The sequence below is a fragment of the Lonchura striata genome, chromosome 8 (assembly GCF_050655825.1).
Source record: "Lonchura striata isolate lonStrDom1 chromosome 8, ASM5065582v1, whole genome shotgun sequence".
NCBI lineage: Eukaryota > Metazoa > Chordata > Aves > Passeriformes > Estrildidae > Lonchura > Lonchura striata.
Genome location: NC_140710.1, coordinates 12,176,492 through 12,196,135, shown reverse-complemented (window position 1 = coordinate 12,196,135; position 19,644 = coordinate 12,176,492). Strand labels below are relative to the sequence as shown.

At 36.1% G+C, this 19,644-nt stretch overlaps 1 protein-coding gene across 27 annotated transcripts in view; it reads left to right on the top strand.

Annotated features, from left to right (window-relative positions):
* The window catches only part of FUBP1 (far upstream element binding protein 1), a 33,865-nt gene that overhangs the window by 3,872 nt on the left and 10,349 nt on the right, over window positions 1-19,644 (top strand). For 5 of the 27 annotated variants that reach the window (XM_085586347.1, XM_085586338.1, XM_085586342.1 and 2 more), the window contains 16 exons: window positions 341-390; window positions 483-554; window positions 850-907; window positions 1,373-1,535; window positions 1,616-1,714; window positions 1,798-1,899; window positions 2,597-2,699; window positions 2,784-2,884; window positions 3,455-3,596; window positions 4,324-4,484; window positions 5,246-5,400; window positions 5,483-5,562; window positions 8,384-8,512; window positions 9,135-9,209; window positions 13,874-14,019; window positions 16,534-16,581. In XM_085586347.1, coding sequence (XP_085442473.1) covers window positions 341-390; window positions 483-554; window positions 850-907; window positions 1,373-1,535; window positions 1,616-1,714; window positions 1,798-1,899; window positions 2,597-2,699; window positions 2,784-2,884; window positions 3,455-3,596; window positions 4,324-4,484; window positions 5,246-5,400; window positions 5,483-5,562; window positions 8,384-8,512; window positions 9,135-9,209; window positions 13,874-14,019; window positions 16,534-16,581 — 1,684 coding nt within the window. Of the gene's footprint in view, window positions 1-340; window positions 391-482; window positions 555-849; window positions 908-1,372; window positions 1,536-1,615; window positions 1,715-1,797; window positions 1,900-2,596; window positions 2,700-2,783; window positions 2,885-3,454; window positions 3,597-4,323; window positions 4,485-5,245; window positions 5,401-5,482; window positions 5,563-8,383; window positions 8,513-9,134; window positions 9,210-13,873; window positions 14,020-14,399; window positions 14,749-15,578; window positions 15,672-16,533; window positions 16,741-17,472; window positions 19,111-19,644 lie in introns of those variants that run through there. The other 22 variants (XM_021527578.4, XM_085586341.1, XM_085586346.1 and 19 more) reach the window with 13 other exon arrangements.

Here is a 19,644-nt window from a genome sequence, read left to right as displayed (position 1 = left end):
AGTTCTGAGATAACCAAAATTTGCAGTATCCTTTGATGGTAAACAGATGAAACTTCAAATGCTACAGTAGCCTTTTCTGTACTGCACATCTGTTAATGAAGAGGGTGAAGGAAAATTTCTGACTGATTTGTGTGATACTTGAACTTTTTGTGTCGTTTCTTTGTGTTGTCAGCTTAAGTAGAACTGTGCTTGCATAATGACTTCTAAAGTTAACAGGAGGCAAGTAAGGCAGGCTGAAGGTGGGGTAGTAGTTTGCTTTAGTTTAGTGGGAGGATGTATCTAAATGTAATGCTGGTTTGGTCTCTGCATGGTCATGTCTTTTGTTTAACATTGGCTACAGGTCTGTGATGACAGAGGAGTACAAAGTTCCAGATGGGATGGTTGGATTCAGTAAGTAGCACGGGTGTGCTCTTGTAGTATAATGGGGGATGTTAGCAGATGCTGTTAGTACAAATAACTTTTCTGTGTTTTCTTTCTCCAAGTAATTGGCAGAGGTGGAGAGCAGATCTCACGCATACAGCAAGAGTCTGGCTGTAAAATACAGATTGCACCTGGTAACTATTTGTGGGAGGGGGTTTAACTTGTCTGTCTGGGGGAATGGGGGTGTGATTGGTAGGAAGTCCAGAAGATTGTTCGTTGCTTCTCATTGCCTGAACCTTCATTTAAGGAACAGGTTTATATTGTTGTGCTAATCATGATTATGATGGGGTAAAGAGATGCAAAATGGGATACAATGATTATTCTACTTAATTAAATATGAAATTCCAGTAGTTTGTGTATTATGGTTAATTTCATAATATCTTTCTGACTTAACACTGCTGATAAGTTGGGTTTATTTTATGATTGCAGATAGTGGAGGCCTGCCTGAAAGATCATGTATGCTAACTGGAACACCAGAGTCTGTTCAGTAAGTATTTTAAACTGATGTCAGGATTGTAATAATGATTTTACTCTCATGGCAGCTGTCCTGACACATGTGGCGAATATGTACTTGCTTTTGTCCACTGTTGTATTCATTGCAAGTACAGATGTCCTTACTTTGCATGCTGAATCAAACAGCAGCATTTGTTCTGAATTAAGCTTTGATGGGTGTAACTATACGAGGGACCTTGAGGAGGTAACTTCGTTAAATGTGGTTGGTAAAGGACCACCTTTTGAATTCCAGAATTGGGGTGATTGTATTATTTTGCAGTTAGTTTTTTACATTACTTTTGCAGATTGATTGAGATTGCTTCATATTTCTTAGTTACAATAACCCTAATTCTTTCGTAGAAACGATTCAAATTTTTTAAATTGCCAAGCAGAATAGGTGTGGGCAAGTGATACTTGCAGGTATATATATTTATAAATAAATGTGTATTTTCTTTCAAAGGTCAGCAAAAAGACTGCTTGATCAAATAGTTGAAAAGGGAAGACCTGCACCTGGATTTCATCATGGTGATGGACCTGGAAATGCAGTCCAGGAAATTATGATTCCAGCAAGTAAAGCAGGATTAGTTATTGGGAAAGGTGGAGAGACAATTAAACAATTACAGGTATGCATGTATCATAATTTAAATATGATAGGACTGAATCTGGATTTGAGTGAGTATTGATCTCCCTTTTTGTCAAATAGGAGCGGGCAGGTGTCAAAATGGTCATGATTCAAGATGGTCCACAGAACACTGGTGCAGACAAGCCCCTTAGGATAACTGGAGATCCTTATAAAGTTCAGGTAAGGAGTGCCTCACAATTGAGAGCATTTTAAAATCTGTTCAGATGTTGCAGTACCTAAACAAACTTTTGTTCTTTGTTTAGCAAGCCAAGGAAATGGTGCTGGAGTTAATTCGTGATCAAGGTGGCTTTAGAGAGGTGCGCAACGAATATGGGTCAAGAATAGGAGGAAATGAAGGGATAGACGTAAGCATGGTTGAAAAACTTGTTCACTGTATTTTAAGATGTTAACTTTAAAATGTTAAGTCGGGTAATACCACTGAAAGCTTTTAACCAGATTTCTAAAGTGGTTGTGGCATGTAAGTATCTTACTTGATCATTGCTGAATTTACGACACTAAATGATGTGCAGCATTCACTTTACATTGCCAGCAGTTATAAACAATTCCAAGTAGCTGGAGTTTTTTATCAAATAAGCAAGTAAATTTTATGGTCAAGTATGTAATGTTACAACATTATTGAAAATCGGCCTTTACAGAACTGACTTAAGGCCAACTATTAATGCAAGTCACAAGCTAGTTCATCAGGGAGAGGCTTAAAGCTTCATTTGCTAGAATCTGCATTTTAGAATTTAGATATTTTAGATACTCTATAAATTCTTTCTTTCTTTCTTTCTTTTTTTTTTTTTTTTTTTTTAATTCTGAAAAGCATAAAATCCACTGGAATTGCTACCACTATGAGAACTTCTAAAGCATAGAATCACTTTCTTTTTAGTTGTTTAGTCTAGTATGTGCTAGGCTTGTGACTTGATAATAAAAAATCCATCCTTGAAAAAGCCTGAAATGGCATTGGTCTTGCCCTGGTTTACAGCTCTAACCCTTTCATTATGTGGATTTTTTAGTAATATCTGTGTCGTCAACATACCTTGTTTGGGTTTTTTTTAGGTTCCAATACCACGATTTGCTGTAGGTATTGTAATTGGAAGAAATGGAGAGATGATTAAAAAGATCCAGAATGATGCTGGTGTTAGGATCCAGTTCAAGCCAGGTTTGTAACACATTCATAGGTTTTTGTGACTTAAATGTGAATTTATTGAATTGCATATACTGGAATATTTCATTTTTATTCCAGATGATGGAACAACTCCAGATAGAATAGCCCAGATCACAGGGCCTCCTGATAGATGTCAGCATGCTGCAGAAATTATTACCGATCTCCTTCGCAGTGTTCAGGTTGGGTAAAGTTCAGTGTTTAAAATCTCCTGCCCACCTTTTGGAAAGACCCAACGTTTTCAAAATGTATTAGAGAAAATAATTTAGTTGTGCCATTTGAATCTACTTCAAAGTTTGTTCTGAAATATGAATGGTACTTTTACAGTTACAATTTTGCAAGTGACCATACTGATTCAAAGTCATGGCATTTCTTGATGTGGCTGGTTTTAGAGCTGCTGCTTCTGTTTTGTGTAAATAGCTAATATGCTCTTACTTGTAATCAGTGTTTAAAAACTTGTTAGATGAGCCCCACTGCTGCATTTACAGAAGGCAGACAAAAATTACATCTTTGTATGTGTGAAATTTCTTCTTGCATCTATATCCTTTCCTCATTTATCTTTCATGTGCAGAATTGTACAGAACATTTTTTAGAATATAATTTAGGTCTTCCTTAGAGGTACTTCTTTAACTACCAAAATTGTCTGAGTAGTGAATCAGTTTTTTCTTAATAATGATGTCATGTAACTTGTTTGCATTATTTGTTTGCAATAATTTTACAGACCACGCTCATTTGTTGATGCTTCTTCTTAGGCTGGTAACCCTGGTGGGCCAGGACCTGGTGGTCGAGGAAGGGGTAGAGGCCAAGGCAACTGGAACATGGGGCCTCCTGGTGGATTACAGGAGTTCAATTTTATTGTCCCTACTGGCAAAACTGGATTAATCATTGGAAAAGGCAATATATCTTATTTATGTACATTGTATGTTACTTTAAAAGCCACTCAGCTTCTCTGTTTGGACAAATGCCATGCTACAGAGATGTGTGATGAGCATGATGCTAATAATGCTGAGCTTGTGTGTTCAATCCCTGTATGGACCTTTCACTTTAGAGTTTGACTTAATGATCCATGAGGGTCCTGTCCAACTCAATAATTTGTGATTTTTAAAAATTTTTCGTTTCCCAATTTCCCCTGTTTTGAAGACTTTGTATATACTAATGGTACACATAACTTCTCTGGATCCTGTAAGAGAAGGAGCTAGTTGTCAGCCTCTGTGGGGCTTTTTTTTTTGTCATTTGGGCTTCTTGCCCCTTGTATAGGGAGGTGCAGTTATATATTTATATTTACTGATAACCATGTGTGTAAGTTGCTATTAATGTCTAATATTAGATGTTTACATAAATAAAAAATACATACAAAACTATAGGAATTACAGGAATTCTTTGCTGCTGTTCCTGAGTAACATTTTTATACCCTTTAAAAAATTATTTTACTTGTTTGTTGCCATTAAAGCTCTATGCTACATTGAAGAGGTTTTATTTGAATTGTTGGAATGTTCTTGAACAGCTCATAAAAATAGGTGCCTTTTCATGTCTTCTTGGCTTCCATGCAGTTGACTTTCTCTGATGTGAATCGGTATTTTTTGCTTTGATGCACATAATAAAAATTTGTATTGCATTGTAGGTGGTGAAACTATTAAAAGTATAAGCCAACAGTCTGGTGCTAGGATAGAACTTCAGAGAAATCCTCCACCTAATGCAGATCCAAACATGAAGATGTTTACTATCCGTGGAACACCGCAGCAAATAGATTATGCACGACAACTTATAGAAGAAAAGATTGGAGTGAGTGGATAACTGCTTTTTTGTTTACTATTAGAGCTAAACAGAGCTGAAAACAAGTCACCTTTGTAGAGATTTCTCTTTCCTTTCACTTCCTGGATTAATTTAATCAGATGCTAAATTGATAACAATGGTCATCTGGATTTAAAGTAATATAAAAAAAATCTTGAAATGGAAACAGTTCATCTCTTCAACATCTCACGGTTGCTCTTGAAAATGCTACCTTTAGGTATATGAAATATTGTTAAGTTCAAAGATGTCAATTATACTAAATTGTATTTTTTTTAATCCCAGTATGTTTGGGTAAAATTCTAATCAAAGTTACACCTTCAGTTTCACAGCATTTTTGTTTGCATTTGTGTGTGTGTCATCAAATTTACTAGAGGCTTTTTGTGCCTGATCTTACAAGCAGGTTTAGTTAGTCAGATTTAGATGTATTGATTCATTTTAGAACTGATAGTCTTGTTAGAATGTGAGGAAATTAGTGCAGCTTGTGAAAAATCTGTAGTTTTTTGTAAAAACCTTCACTTCCTCAAGAAGGAACTGAAATAAATGCAGGTTTTTAGTTGCTATTACTGTCACAACTGCCTTTAACTACCTCTGAGCCTAATCAAACTTTAAATAGCCTGTTTTCTGCAAGGAGCTGTCTCTAGAACCAGTCAAACCTTTTAGACGTTCTTTTAGTGGCCAGATAAATGCTTTTAAAATGCTGAAAAATGGAGAACCTCAAGGTATATTTTTATCTCTTCCCACCCTTGTTACAGGGTCCAGTGAATCCATTGGGTCCACCTGTTCCCCATGGTCCTCATGGTGTTGTTCCTGGCCCGCATGGACCTCCTGGGCCACCAGGTCCTGGTGCTCCCATGGGACCATATAATCCAGCTCCTTATAACCCAGGCCCTCCTGGTCCTGCACCTCAGTAAGCATTGCTTCAGCTGACTTTCTTCTGTGGGGGGTGACCCTGGGACTGCTTCTCACTGTGTGTGTATGATCTTTCATAGTGGTCCTCCAGCTCCATATGCTCCACAGGGATGGGGAAATGCTTATCCACACTGGCAGCCACCAAACCCACCAGACCCAGGTAAGAAATGCACAGCTGTAGTGTGGTGTTGGAGTATTTCAAGTACACCCATTCTGTCCTTAAAAGTATATGCATTGTACAGTTCACTTGCGTTACACTCCTAAAGCTGAAAAGCTCCTGTTTTTCTGGCTTTTTTTTTCACTGATTGTCAATTTACTTACATTTTGCACTTCTCTATGTGGCTCGTGAAATGTTGAAATTTAATTGTTGCAGTTGGAGTATGTTTTTTTACAAATGTTATTGATACTGCATCACTATTTATGGTACTTTTTGCAAGTCTTTGTTCACTGATTTTGTGCAATTCAGTTTTTCTTAAAATCGATGTTTTTGCGTAAAGTTCTGTAATAAGGATGTCTTTTCTTTCTCTAATAGTAAATTACTTCTGTATTTTATTTTAATCAGTCTTTACTGATTTGTCTTTTTTTCAGTTAATGCTAAGATATTTTTAGGATTTTTTCTGTTACAATTATTTGAAAGTCTGATACACCAGTGTATTTTGTTAAGTCCCTTTTGAGGGCTAAAACTGTGGTGAATTGCTGTGTAATGCAGTAAAACTGGTTAGAGTTGTGTGTTTTGAGCTTTAGCTTATAATAGTTTTACATTTTCTTCTGAAACCTATCTTTGTAGAATTTGTTTCTTCTGTTTCTCTTTATCTTTGTCGAGATTGGGAGTTCTTACTTAAATACAACTTCCAAAGTTGTAGTATCCTGCTTTTCTTTAAGTTTACATCCTTTGGTTGGACTAGAGGATATGGGGAAATGGAACATCAGCCACAGAAGGCATGGTAAGGCTAGATGCTTGAGTTTGTTGTACCTCATTTGTTTGAGGTGGAGTTTCCTCAGAATTTGAGCCAAAATATCTCAATTATATTTTTGTTATCAATGACAGATATTTTATGATAGCTACTGTTCCTGGCAGAAGTTCCATTAGTGGAGAAGGGACTCCATATATGAATCACGTTATGTCTTTGCAAAAGATATTACGTTGCTGGTTTTAGTTGCCAAACTTCTGCACAAGGTAGCTCTGCATGTACTCAGTTCAGTATTTTAAATGCCTGCTGACTTCCTTTAGAAGTTGAATGGCTCAAAGTGACTTAGTTCTCAGAATAGCAAAAGTATTTAATGCAAAACCACTGCTAAAAAGTTACAGCCTGTTTCACACCACCTTTTTGATTCTTCTGAAGTTACTTGTCTACATAAAAGCTGTGTAAGAAAAAATGGCAAATACTCCCTTGATGCCATCTTGATGATTCTGTAACTGTTTTTTTGATAAATGCTTCTCTTAAAAATGTGATGAAGTTCTTATAATATGTGCAGTTGAAGTTGGTGTTTCTTTTGAGTAGCATTTCTTTGAATGATTTTTCTACAGTTTTCACATAGTTACTCATTCCAGTGTAACAGAGGTGCTTTCTCCAGAACCGTGCTTGCCCTTGTCATGTGGAAGTGGAGCTAGTTAGTACTACTACTAGTCAAATTTCTTTGGAAATCTAACAAATCCAGCTCTGTGTTCTTCTACTCTAGAGAAATAGTTAAGGAGAAGGAGGGGGAGGAATTGAGCAATGGCTTATTTGATATTTGAAGGTAACTTAGAAATACAGGAAGTGTTAGTTTAAATCCACTATTGTTTGTGGAAGCAGTGCAATTTGAAACAGAAAGTAGTGTGTTGACATTTTATTCTGTGTGTATTTGAAGTGGTTACATCTGACTTGTCACAGGATTTCATTTAGCATTAATTTGTTGTTCTGGGTTTCTTCTTAAATGCCTTTTTCAAGGGAATTCTTCATCTTCCGTTACTCACTGCCTTACCTGTTTCATGTTTAGGGAGGATTGTATTTCCATTGCCATGTATAGTTACTCTAAAGTATCAGTTGTGTCCATGTCCTTTTGTGAAATTCTCTCCTCACTTGGCTGAGTTTCTTTGCAGATACTTCTATTCTTTTAAGATTGCAAATACTGTTTGCAAATATATGCTGGTTGTGTAAAACATATTCTGTTCTCTAATGGTAGATTTTCAGGTATTGTGGATTACCTATCTTGTAATGTAATCAATCTGATTCAGCAAGAATAAGCCATTCCTAAAGGCTAAATGTGAGAAACAGAGAAATAAAACCCTAGGAAGCAGCATCATTAGCCTACCTAGATGTAGATAAAAATAAGGAACCATGGAGATAGATGCAGAAGATGCAACTGTTCCTATTATTTTTTTATACTAAAAAGCTGTAAGTAAACAGTGATGCTTAATAGCCATGTATGGGATTCAGGTTCTTAAAATGCTGTATGTTTCTCTGTTTTAATGTTATCTTGAAGTTTAACTGACAAGCATTGAAGTTTAACTGACAAGCATTGCAAATACCTAGTAAGTCTTGTATTCTTCTGTTTCAGAAATATGTATTTGGCATGCCTCCTCCACCGGTGCCAGTGTCATTAGCGTGAGGTTCTAACAAAAGTAAAAACCACTGAAATTGTTTGGTGCTAAAATGATTAATTGCTGCTGCCATTTATTGACATGACTGTTCAAATAAACTTGAAAAATCTGTTTTTGTTTACCACATGTAAGATTAATAAGTGGCATTGTAGTAGTAAATAGGTTCTAAATTTTATCTCACCAACTCTATGAAAGTACACTTTGTACAGTACATTGGTCTGAAACCTGAGCAAAAGTTCGTGCTAGAAAGGAAAGATACTTAAAGGATGTACATGGATATTTTGTTTAGATGGATTTTTCCTTGGAGGAAAATAAGAATGCCTAGGACAGGATTAATTGAGGACAGCATTCTGTTCATAGTAGTGCTATTATAAATGCTTATGTTCTGTTTTCATAGGTAAGCCAGGAACAGATCCCAATTCAGCAGCGTGGGCAGCTTATTATGCTCACTATTATCAGCAGCAAGCACAGCCACCACCTGCAGCCCCTCCTGGTGGACCAGCTACAACCCAAACCAATGGACAAGGTAGATACTGAGTGAAATGGACACATTTCTCATTGCTGGAGGTGTAAACACCCCATTATTTTTTATTGTTGTCCTCCTGTTTTGTCAGGTAAATTTCATTTAAATAGCTGGTTTTCTTGGAAAACTTTCTTATAGCTTTCAGTATTGCTTTTCTTAATTTCAGCAGCGACAAGGGTCATGTATTTATCTTGGAATATACTCCAAAGACAATTTTGCTGCAATGTGGGCTGACTTAATGGCTACATGTAGCAGTCATAAATAAAAATGTAATGAGCTAAGTTGTTGATTGTCATTTGCATAAATGCTTGCATCACTTCCAGTGGGTTTAGGACAATTACAGTTGTGGTATTTAGTTTTGTTATTTTAATTTTTGTGCCTGGCTGAGGCTTACCACTATAATTTTGGTACTTTGTATTGCTAGTGGAATGCACTTCCTGAGTCTTGAAAACATGCCTTGTTTACTAGTAGTTTCTAATTGTAGTGGCTTGTACCACAAGAGTTTGTAGTGTCAGATTTGAGTCACGTCATGTGCAACTGTTACTGAAAGTTTCAGTTGATTATTTGGATTATGTGTGAAATAAACCCCAGTAATTTTAGTTTAACTATTTTTAATGTAATTTAGGAGATCAGCCAAATCCAGCACCAGCAGGGCAGGTTGACTATACCAAGGCCTGGGAGGAGTACTACAAAAAAATGGGTAAGTACAGGGGTTTTTCTGTTGTTTTTTTTTTCTGTTCCACATTCACAGTGGAATGTTTTGGGAGACTTGTATATTTTGTTGGATGAGATAGGGGCTTTTACCACCAAAAAATTGAAAGTGCACAATCATGTGTCTTACGACCAAATGGTGCTGAAAAACAGACTTTAAATTTTGTTGTGTTTAGGCATTTCAGGGTACTCAGGCTAGTAATCAGCTTTACAAAAATACATCCAACTTAATGTCTTTGATCATTAGGAAAACAGCATCTTTCAAATGTTTCAATCTGAGTATTTTAAAGTACATTTCCTAAGTTTTGAAATTCACTTTTCATCCACTTTATGAATCTGTTTTTCTTGTTTGGTAGTTGTTTCCCAATTCTCTTCAGCTTACATGTGATTTTTTTTTCTTATACTTGCCTTTCTGTGTTTCACATTACTAAAGCATCATAATTAGTTGGTTTTTATACTGTTCCTTTTTAAAAATAGTATTTGCTTTGGAGCACTCTAGAGCTGTGTTTAAACTGTAGATTATATGTTGTTGGTAGCTTTTTTTAGAAAAATGAAATGAATGTGCTGGTTAACTTGATTATTTCATTGTTTTGTGTATAAGGAAAAAGTATGTGGTTTTTATGCACTGGCAGAAGGTGTCGTTACCTTTTAAATCATGGTCATGTTCTGCCATGGATACTGCAGGGCATGGAGGGCTGGATACTGAGCACCAGTGGGCTCAGGAATGCCAGTGCTTTCCCAGGTATCTCTGACTAGACATACAGCAGCATCTGAGCTGGGATGTATCTTTGTTTGCAGGGGAGGGTTTGGTGGCTGTTCTGCCATCTTCCAACTGCACTCAGTTTTCTCATGGAATATTAAAAGCATTCGGATTAAAGATCAATAACATGCATAATTCCTCTTACCAACCTTCCACTGTATTGATAATTATTTGCCAAGACATAACTACCTTTATTTTTTTTATTTTGGTGCAGTATAAGTGATGAATTCTACATAAAATATATAGTGAGTATTTAGTTCAACAACTGTGTATCAAACTAAGAAAATTACAGCTCCCAAACATGTAATTTCTATGATGGATGGGCCTTCCCATTTTTCTTCTTCCTGGTTCATTCAGCTATTTCTTTTCAATTTACTGTCTCTCTTAGTTTGGCTCACATTCTAAAATGCAGACTTGTGGGTGGCTTTCACTTTTTTTTAAATAATGTAATTTGTTGGTAGGCGCTCTGCCATCTTTCTAATTTGCTGTCTTTGAAAGCAAAGAAAGTCTAGGTTGCACTAGTCTTGCACAACAGATTAAAAAATAGCGAGTTAAAAGGTGTTGGGATAGAGTTTATGGGAGCAATTCCAAAGAGGAGTGTGAGCCAAAAACACATCGGGAGATCAAAAATAGTTGTTCTTAAAATGCAAAATGTAAAAAATGACAAGATAGTCAAATAAGAGAAAAAACACAAGGGCAGTTCTCATCTTAATTCCTTTTTCTACTTCAGATTGGGTTCTTTGCCTGAAGGAGAGCTCTTGATGGCTGGACCTACATAACTTACCTGTAAATCATGAGAACTTCTTGCTGCAGAATCTTGATATGGTAGATAGCATTTCTCTTTAAAGCCACCTAGCAAAGAGGAATTCAGCTGGAGTTGGCATAATGCTAAATGGTGCTCGTTTTCCCCACCTCATTAACAGTAGAATACCTGGTGGACTGGAAGGCTGTCCAACAGAAAGTTCTTGTGTTATCCAAGCTTTCCAGTACCATTTGTGCTTCCTAAAGTACTCTTCTGTCTCCATTAACTTGTGCCAAAGGAAGGGAATTACAAGTCACTTGCTCTTTGACAACTCAGGCTTTCCACGCCACAGATGATTTCACCAAACATTGTTAGGGAGAGCTGAACTGAAGTTCAGACTTGCTGGGCCCAGTCAGTTCTATTTTTGCTGCTGAAAAAAACTATTTTGATAATCCTTGAGGGAAGCTGAACAAGTTGCCAGTGATACTGCAGTTGGTGTTGTGCATTTTCTCGTACTTAGTTGAGTGATCTAAAAATGCTGTAACGCTCCAGAATATGCCCATCCAAACAATAAGAGTGTTTTCAGAATGGCTTCCTACTGGTGTGATATGACTATGTTAATAACAGAGAACACTCCACTGTATTTTTCACTGAACAGTGACTTGAATATTAACCTGTTTTCTGACGCAGAAATACAGTGGCAGAGGCCGTCTCCTTTCTCAGACCCTTGTTTCAGGGCCTACTGCTTTGAGTAGCAAATACTCCAAAAGGTCTCTCATGGATATCAGTTCTCTTTAAATATGGAGTCACGATCATTAGTAAATGATATATATGTCACTATCAGAATTTTTAAATTTATCATTTAAAGTCATTCCTATATATTATGAGCTTGGCATACAGTTAAAAGATTCCATAATGAAATAGGAGTGTTTTTAAAAGATTCCTCGGTATTGTAGTGGGAAAGAAAAAACAAAACAAATTTATCTTACTGGAAACACCCTTGATAATGTTGAACTGTAAAATCTGTTGTTTCCTTTCTCACCCCTCCTTAAAGGGGAGGTTTTCTGTGTTTCTCGTATTTCCTTCCTACGGAATTGATCAGGATTACCCATAAGTGTTCTGGTTGAATTTGGATATTAATGAGCAGGTGCTGCTTAGTGCAGCTCCTACACTGAAGGGAAGCTTGGACTAAACTGCTGAATTCCATGTGTAGTTTCAGAAGTACTTGCAGTACTTAGTAGGAAATGCTGCACCTAAAATACCCATCAGGACAGACATCCAGTTTGACATCTTTGAGTAGATGTTAAATTTCCTTTATTTGATTTATTATTTGGATTTCCATGCTGCCTTGACACAGTTGGATGAATATCCAAAGATTCTTGGGTCATAATGCACAAAAAATCCTTAATCTTTGACATTCAGTTGTGCTGACAATAATTTGTAAGTACAGTTACTATCTTAAGGCAGTGTGAAATTGGGAAGAGGGTACCCTGGGATAATTTGTAACCATATTAAAGGTAGTTTTTGTTAAAATAATTGGTCGGTGTAAGTTTTAAGTTGTGGAACATTACAAGTTGTAAAATGTGATAACATATCTAAAGATTTGAAGAAATTAAGTTCTTCTAGAAATTCCGTTACTGTATAAACCAAAATAAAATATGGATAGACTTTCAGAGCTTACCTAAAGTGTAAGTGGAAAAAACTAAGCTGTAAGGAGAGTTGGAAAACAGAAGGTTGTATTTTGATGGTTTTCAGGATCGTGCTTTGCCAAATACATTCTCTGCTCACACTTGATGTTTTTAAGAGGATTAGAAGACTACACGTGTAGGAGTGGTGGGAATAGCAAGGATTCTTCATGTGAATTTCCTTTGTTTAAGTATTTTTATAAAACAACCAAAAAAAGCCAGCCTTCTTTCTGATACTCTAGAAAATGCTTCATTAGAATTTTTGATACTCGTGTTCCTCAGAAAGTTGCTCAGTGGTCTTGTATTCAAATAAAACGTGAGGTGGTTTCAGGTAGGGTAGAAAATGTTAAGCTCTCAGCATGTGGACGCTGCCCCTTTCTATTCATAACAGAATAGACAGTTGGGTGCACATGGAATTGTACAGGGTGTAGGCTTCATTTTACTTGGGTTTATTTCCTGTGGGGTGATGTGATGTGGTGATCTGTTTTTGTTTGGTTTGGGAATTTTTTTTTCTAGTATCTTAAAAGCACTATGTATAAATCCCTTCTCTCTGGATGCCTGCAAATGTGTGTGGACAGATGCTTAGGTAGAGCATATAGAGTGCTGCTTTGCTTGGGGTCTTGTACATTTTGTAGTGGTAACTGCAAAAACACCTCTCAGAAATTGTAAAGATTAGTGGTACTAAAGTAGAGGGGTGTATTTGGTGGTTTTGAAGTTGGAGGAAAAAGGAAGTAAAGATGTGTGTGACAGATCTCCTGTGGAAGATCAGCACAATTGAAAGGTTAACTATAAATTTTTTTTATTGTTTTGCTTGGTTTTTAGTATGCAAAGAGTTCCTGTGTACCAGTGTGTCACTGGGATTTTAGTCTGTCAGGAGATTCTATTGAAAGAAGAAGTAATTCTGAGCTGTCTGGCAGAGTGTATTTGTACATGCTCTTGTTTCTAGAGGATTGGAACTTCCACAAAGTGTGGATGCAAGTTTCAGGACTGTATTCTGTAGTGGAGTAAATATTTACAAAAAATATTGCAATTTTTGAAAAAGGCAACCTGCAATAACTTTGTAATTGAATGAAGGATGCCAGAGTTGGGGAAGTGTATGAATTAGCATCTGCTGAGCTATTGAATGCAGTCTGTAAATAAGGTAATATCAGTCTCAGTGGGTTACAAAAAGTTTTGCCTCTTGTTGTGTATTGAAATGATACTGTTGTTTAAGTCAGCAGGCTTTAAACATGATTTGTGATTATGAATCAAGAGGCTGAAAAAGCTGTCCTTACAGTACCTCAATTTTCATTTACATGGGAATCATTACATTAGATAGAATGAGTGTTTAGGCCAGAAAAAGTAGCCACAAGTTTATTGAGAGCCTTGGAGGAGTATTGCTAGGTGATGTTTGTTAGGTGCTGAGATGTTGAAAATTGCTCATTCCTATTGCAGCAACGAAGCTGTGTAATTCTAATTCCTTGCAGGTCAAGCTGTTCCTGCCCCTGCTGGGGCTCCTCCGGGCGGGCAGCCAGATTACAGCGCAGCGTGGGCTGAGTACTACAGGCAGCAGGCAGCGTACTACGCTCAGACGAGTCCACAGGGAATGCCACAGCATCCTCCAGCACCACAGGTACAGTCCTAAAGTGGTTTTTGGCTGGCTTCTGTCTCAGTGGTTGTAGATATTTTTTTGCATGTCTCCTGCTTTGTTCCTTTGGGGTATGCATCTTTTTTTCTAGCAAAATAGCTATCGGAATAATGAGTAGATGACTTTTGTTTACCTGATAACTTGAGTTTTGTATCTATCCATATGTTTGGTGATTGGTTTTTTTTTTTTTTAATAAAAAAAAGAAGAAAAACTTTCTCCTCCCAGGGTTTTGAAAACCATGCAAGAAGCCACCATCATTTACATTAACCAAATTTTCTTTCTTAAAGGCTTCACTCCTGAGTTAGCGCGATTAAAAGGATTTTCTTTAACTTTTTGTGTATCTCTTATGTATCTCTTCTGCACAGGGCCAATAATAAGAAGTGGACAATACAGTATTTGCTTCATTGTGTGGGGGAAAAAACCTTTGTTAAATGTATGGATGCAGACGCCTTGATGAAGATCTTAAATTTGGTTTAAAAAATAGTGTTTTTGAAAATGTACAAAATATCTATCACTACTGATAGGAGGTAATATTTCTGTGTAGAAATGAAAAAATGGTTTGTTTTTAGTATTAGTGTAGATGTACACATTCCAGCAAATGTATTTGCAATTATGTGGTCAATGCTTTGTGATATAAATGTACTTTTTCAATGTATACTTTATCACTTTTAAAATGCCTGTTTTGTGCTTTACAATAAATAATATGAAACCTCCTGTGTCGGTAAGTTGGATATGTGGGTATATGCAGCATTAATTATAGGATTGATTTGCAACGCTGAATCAAGGTACCTCTACACAAATGAGTTGGGTTTTTTTTTTCCCCCCCCCATAAAAACTTGTTGAGTTAAAAAACTTGTCATTAGCATGTTTTTCCCCTCTTGCAGAATAGCTGTAGATGGAGGATCTCTTTCATTCATTGTATTTTGCTGCCTAGCACCAGTAATCTTGATACCTTAATTTTCTTTCTACTTGATTAAAAATGCATGTGTTTAAGAAGATTATCTTTTGGCATACTTCCATTGCATTAACAGTGAAATTTCCTTTTATACGTGACCACTGTTTCAGACTTGTGCAGCTGCTATAACAGATAACTTTTGTTTTTAATTGAATACTTCAAAACTGTTCCTGCATAACTATTTTACGGATTTTTTCAGACTAGTTATAAAACTTACTTGAAGTGTAATGTGCTTAAGCCTTCAGTTTAAAGTAGTCCACTTCAAAATTCAGTGTAGAAAAGTCAATGTGGTAATGCATAGTAGTTACAAAGATTGTGTCTGTCCTTAAAACGCTGTTTTGTTTGAGTGATGGGAGTGGTTGAGAACTTCCTGCAGAGCAGATAACTTCTCTTTTTGTAAATATTCAAGTATTTGAATCAACTGATTATTTTTTTATATATACTTGAAACTTCTTATTGCTCTAATGCTCATACTAAAAAGCTGATTCTCTTGAAATCATATGTTTGCTCTTTGCATATTTATTGGCTCTTTGCATATATTAGACTACATGCACTACAGTCTGTCTTGCCATTGTCTGTTGAAGTGCAGGTTTGATCCAGCCAGTATAGAACTAGCTCTATAGGGGTGAGGAGGACTGTGCTGTGTATCATCCTTGATTGTTCCTTCAAGGAGCATTGCACTGTAAGTACATCAGAATGACAAATTGATGAACTGCAACAGTATCTTTTTGTCAATGTTCCACATAATGCAAATGCTGTACTTGTGTGATATTATGTTGGAATACAGTGCTGGTATCTTAGGAAATCATAATTGCTTCTTAATTCAGAAACATAGGTTTGCTTATATATACATACACATAATCTGAGTTTTGTGGGTAAGTATTTCTGAAACTTTTAGCAATAGCTAAAGAAAATCATGTTTCTGTTTATCTGAGTAAGAGTTTCTTTCATTAGTACTCATGAGACGGCTGTCATTCAGTGTTTTAAAGTATGCATATCATAACATTGAAGTCTTTGGAACCACTTGTTAGACAGAGTTGTCTTTGTCTCCAGATAGTTTGTGGATATATAGTGATGTAGGTATGTGTTAAATAATTCTATAACTGTTAATTGCTTTTAATTTTTGGAACACCATGTTGTTGCTTTGAGAATAAATTTTTTAGGGTGGCTGCACAGAGAAGTAAAAGTTAAGGCTTGAAAACTGAAGTAGTTTTTTCAGGTAATCAGCAATGTATGTATTGTGCTGTAGAAATAGAAGGAATTATTTTTATCCCTTTTAAAACTAGGAATTTGCTGGTAGCTTGAAGAAGGCTAGGACAGTATTGCTATCTTTAGTGTAGGGTATTAAGTTTAATAGTTCAGGTAGTTTGCATGGTATTTTGTAGATAACCTTACAGAATGGTGCATTTATTATGTACTAAACTGAGCAAAATTAAATTCACTGGATTCTTTATCATTCACAAAATGGAGGCTGTTGATTTTGATTCATTTAAGGTATAAAATCTTTATTAATTGCAAACAGTGCAATTATTTATACTTCACAGTGCCTTCCCAGACCTTCCACCTTAGGTTCTGCTGCAAAAAAGCAACAGGTAAGCACAACCTAAGGAAGTATATAAATTAATATATTTCAGTACATTAATGTTGTCCCTGTGAGATCTTTGTGGTTGTGTATTGAAAAGCAATCTGCTGCTTCCCCAAATGCATTGTTACTCACGGTTCCATTTGAATGGAAAATCTTAAGTTTTTAAACAACTGTTTATATTTCTAGGTCAATATGTATTTTTTTCTTTTTTCCTTTTTTTTCTTTTTTTTTTAGGAAAGATTATTAGATTGCAGTAATTGAACTTAATCAGAATAAGTAATTTTTGTTATTTTACCCAAATAGATAATTGTTGCAATTAAAGAATCAAAACCTTTAAAATGTGCAGGAATTGCTTTGGTTAGAAATGTCAACAGCCTTCACAAATGTTTTTTTTTTATAAGAGGGCACTATTCCCACTTAATCCGTAAGACCTAAATGTAAAGAATGACTTCTTGTTGTTATCACTGAACTTGATAACTTGTCTTACAGTTATAGTGTGTTAGTGGAATTTGCTTATTCATACTTGACAGGGTAGGAAAAGAGATTTTGGAGTTTGAGATGAGTATGTTTTAACTGCAAAAGCATGAGCACCAGTTAACAGTACAGCAAATAATATTATATTGCTATAGCAGTCAGTGTATCTTGTTTCTTGATATTTTTAACTGAATTGCTGAATATTTTGATAGTATAAAATGCTAAATGTCTTACAGATGGTCTGGTACAGGTTTTTATTCTGAGCTTTTGTTGTTGGTTTTTTTAGCTTAACATAAAGCAGCATCTGTTTGGTTTTTTGTTCATTATTCTGGTTATAAAATGTGCTGCTCCTCTTTCAAAAGTCCTGCTTATTTGTGCATCAAAGAAAAATATTCAAAAATACTGCCTTCATTTTCACACACAGTGCTGAAGATGCTGCAAGCACCAAATCATAGCTCATAGAATCAGGTCCTGAGATAGTTACTACCAGTAAAGAGGAATCCTTTGAGTGTATGCCATTGGTGAGCCGATGAGCATGGACCATAGAAGGGCTCCATGTAGAAGGTAAAATTGGCAAAAGCATAACAGATTTGAAATGTATCCCATACATAATGATATAGGGTATAATTTTTGTTTTGATCACTTTTCATTCTTTAAAGTATTCTTTGTTTGACCATTAATGTTCCATAATCTGTTAAAGTTTTTTAAGCTGTGATTTAATAATATAAACCATCTATTTTACTTTATATTCTTCTAAACAGTCAAGCTAATTTTTGAACTGAATTAATAGTTGTGCTTCAGTTTCTCAAGCCACTTAGTATTTCATGTGTAGTTAAACATGTAACTTCATTTTTGACGTGAGAAGGGTAGGTGTGTACCATTTGGATTTTGATACTGTGGATTTAGTGTGGGGGTGAGTCATTTGTTCACTTCCTTTTTACATGGTACTCTTTCCTTCAACTGTTACTCCTGAAATATCTTGAACAGTCTTTCAGTTGCTAATTTAGCCTGTGGGAGGAGATAGAGAAGAAAAAGCCAGTGTATTGGGATGTTCTAGTGTGTGGAAGGTGAGATGTTCTTCTGTGTAGCATTTGAGTGTATTGGCTTCCAGCTTTCTCACTGCAGGGCTTACAGGTGTGCTGGTTTGTGCAGAGCGTAGTGTTCCTGTTCTTTTTCAACTCTTGTCTCCAAACTCAGAGGTCCTGGGACAACCGTAGATTATTGGAGTTACCCCAGTAGCTAAAAAGATAACTGGACTTGTTTAGAAATGCAATTAACTTGTCCAAAAGGTGTCTTGAAATGTTTCCTGCTTACTCCACCCATCACTGCTTAGTGTCCCACAATGAATGTGAAGAGTAAGAAAAGTTTTAAAAGCAAGCATAATGTTCCAAGTAGGAAAAGACTTTTCATATCACTTTCTGCAGTCTATACTTTATTAGGACACTGAATAAAATACCAGGTGGATACTCTAGCGTGGCTTAATTATAAGTCATCTGTTTCACTTGTCAGGCAGACAGGATCACAATTCACTTGCACAGCCTATCTTGAAGTATTTCATCTTTATACTAGTGATATTTTATTGGATGGTAGAAACTGTTTCTCCCTGTTTCTTTTCCGAAGTAATTCTTAAGTTTTCCATTGCATGCTATAAAAGCCTTTCCATTTTGCTTTTTTTCTGGAAGTGGGGGGAGGAAGGGAGGACTGGGCTTTTCAGAAAGCATACAATTGACAGGATTCCCTCTTCCCTAGTAATAGCTTATGAAACTCTTGTGTATGCACAAATATTTCTCTTGCGTGCATGTGAAATGCCTTTTCGTCCTGAGAAAAAGTGTTCTCTGCAGAAACTACCCGTGTGTAAACAGAAGATTGGCTTTAAAAGGCAACTGTGATGGGAACAGTGTCTTAGGGAGATGCAGCTTGGACTTGAGGTAAATTGAATGCTTTACAAAACTGTGGTTTTGAGCTTGCATTGACATTGTATGTAATATGGGTACACATTAACTGTATAATGGTTTTTGTATGGTTTTCTCAATAAATGTAAACTGATGAATAATAATAGAAATGTTTTTGTCTTTTTTATACTCCTATCCCTGCCTTTCTTAGTTTGAAGTAACAGCTTCAGAGGAAAATTATTGTAGGAACCTGTACTTCTGTGAATGAACATCACCCACAAAAATGAAGTAAAATGTTTGTGTGGTTATTAGGGTAAATACTAATTCAAAAGACCATGCAGCGCGTTACCATTTTGTAATGAGGCCAAAGAGTGCTTTCTTTGTACAGTTACCTGCTGCAAGTTGGATTCAGCCACAGGAAGATTCCTTGTTGAAATGACTGCATAAATTTAATTTCCTGCAGCTTACCTTGCCTTTATGTCAAGGCCTATACACAAGTACTTTAAAATGTGACTATTTTCTGTAAAGTTACTTCTCCTGAAGCTTCATCTCAGTGGTTCAGATGGGTGTTAGCAGAGTAACATGAATGTTGATGTCAGGAGGTCTTAGAGTAAAGCAGTACAGTAGCCTTAAGAAAATGTTTATAGATGTGGCAGTGAACTTACTGCGTTAAGAGTGAAAAAATAGGCACTTCGTGAAAATAT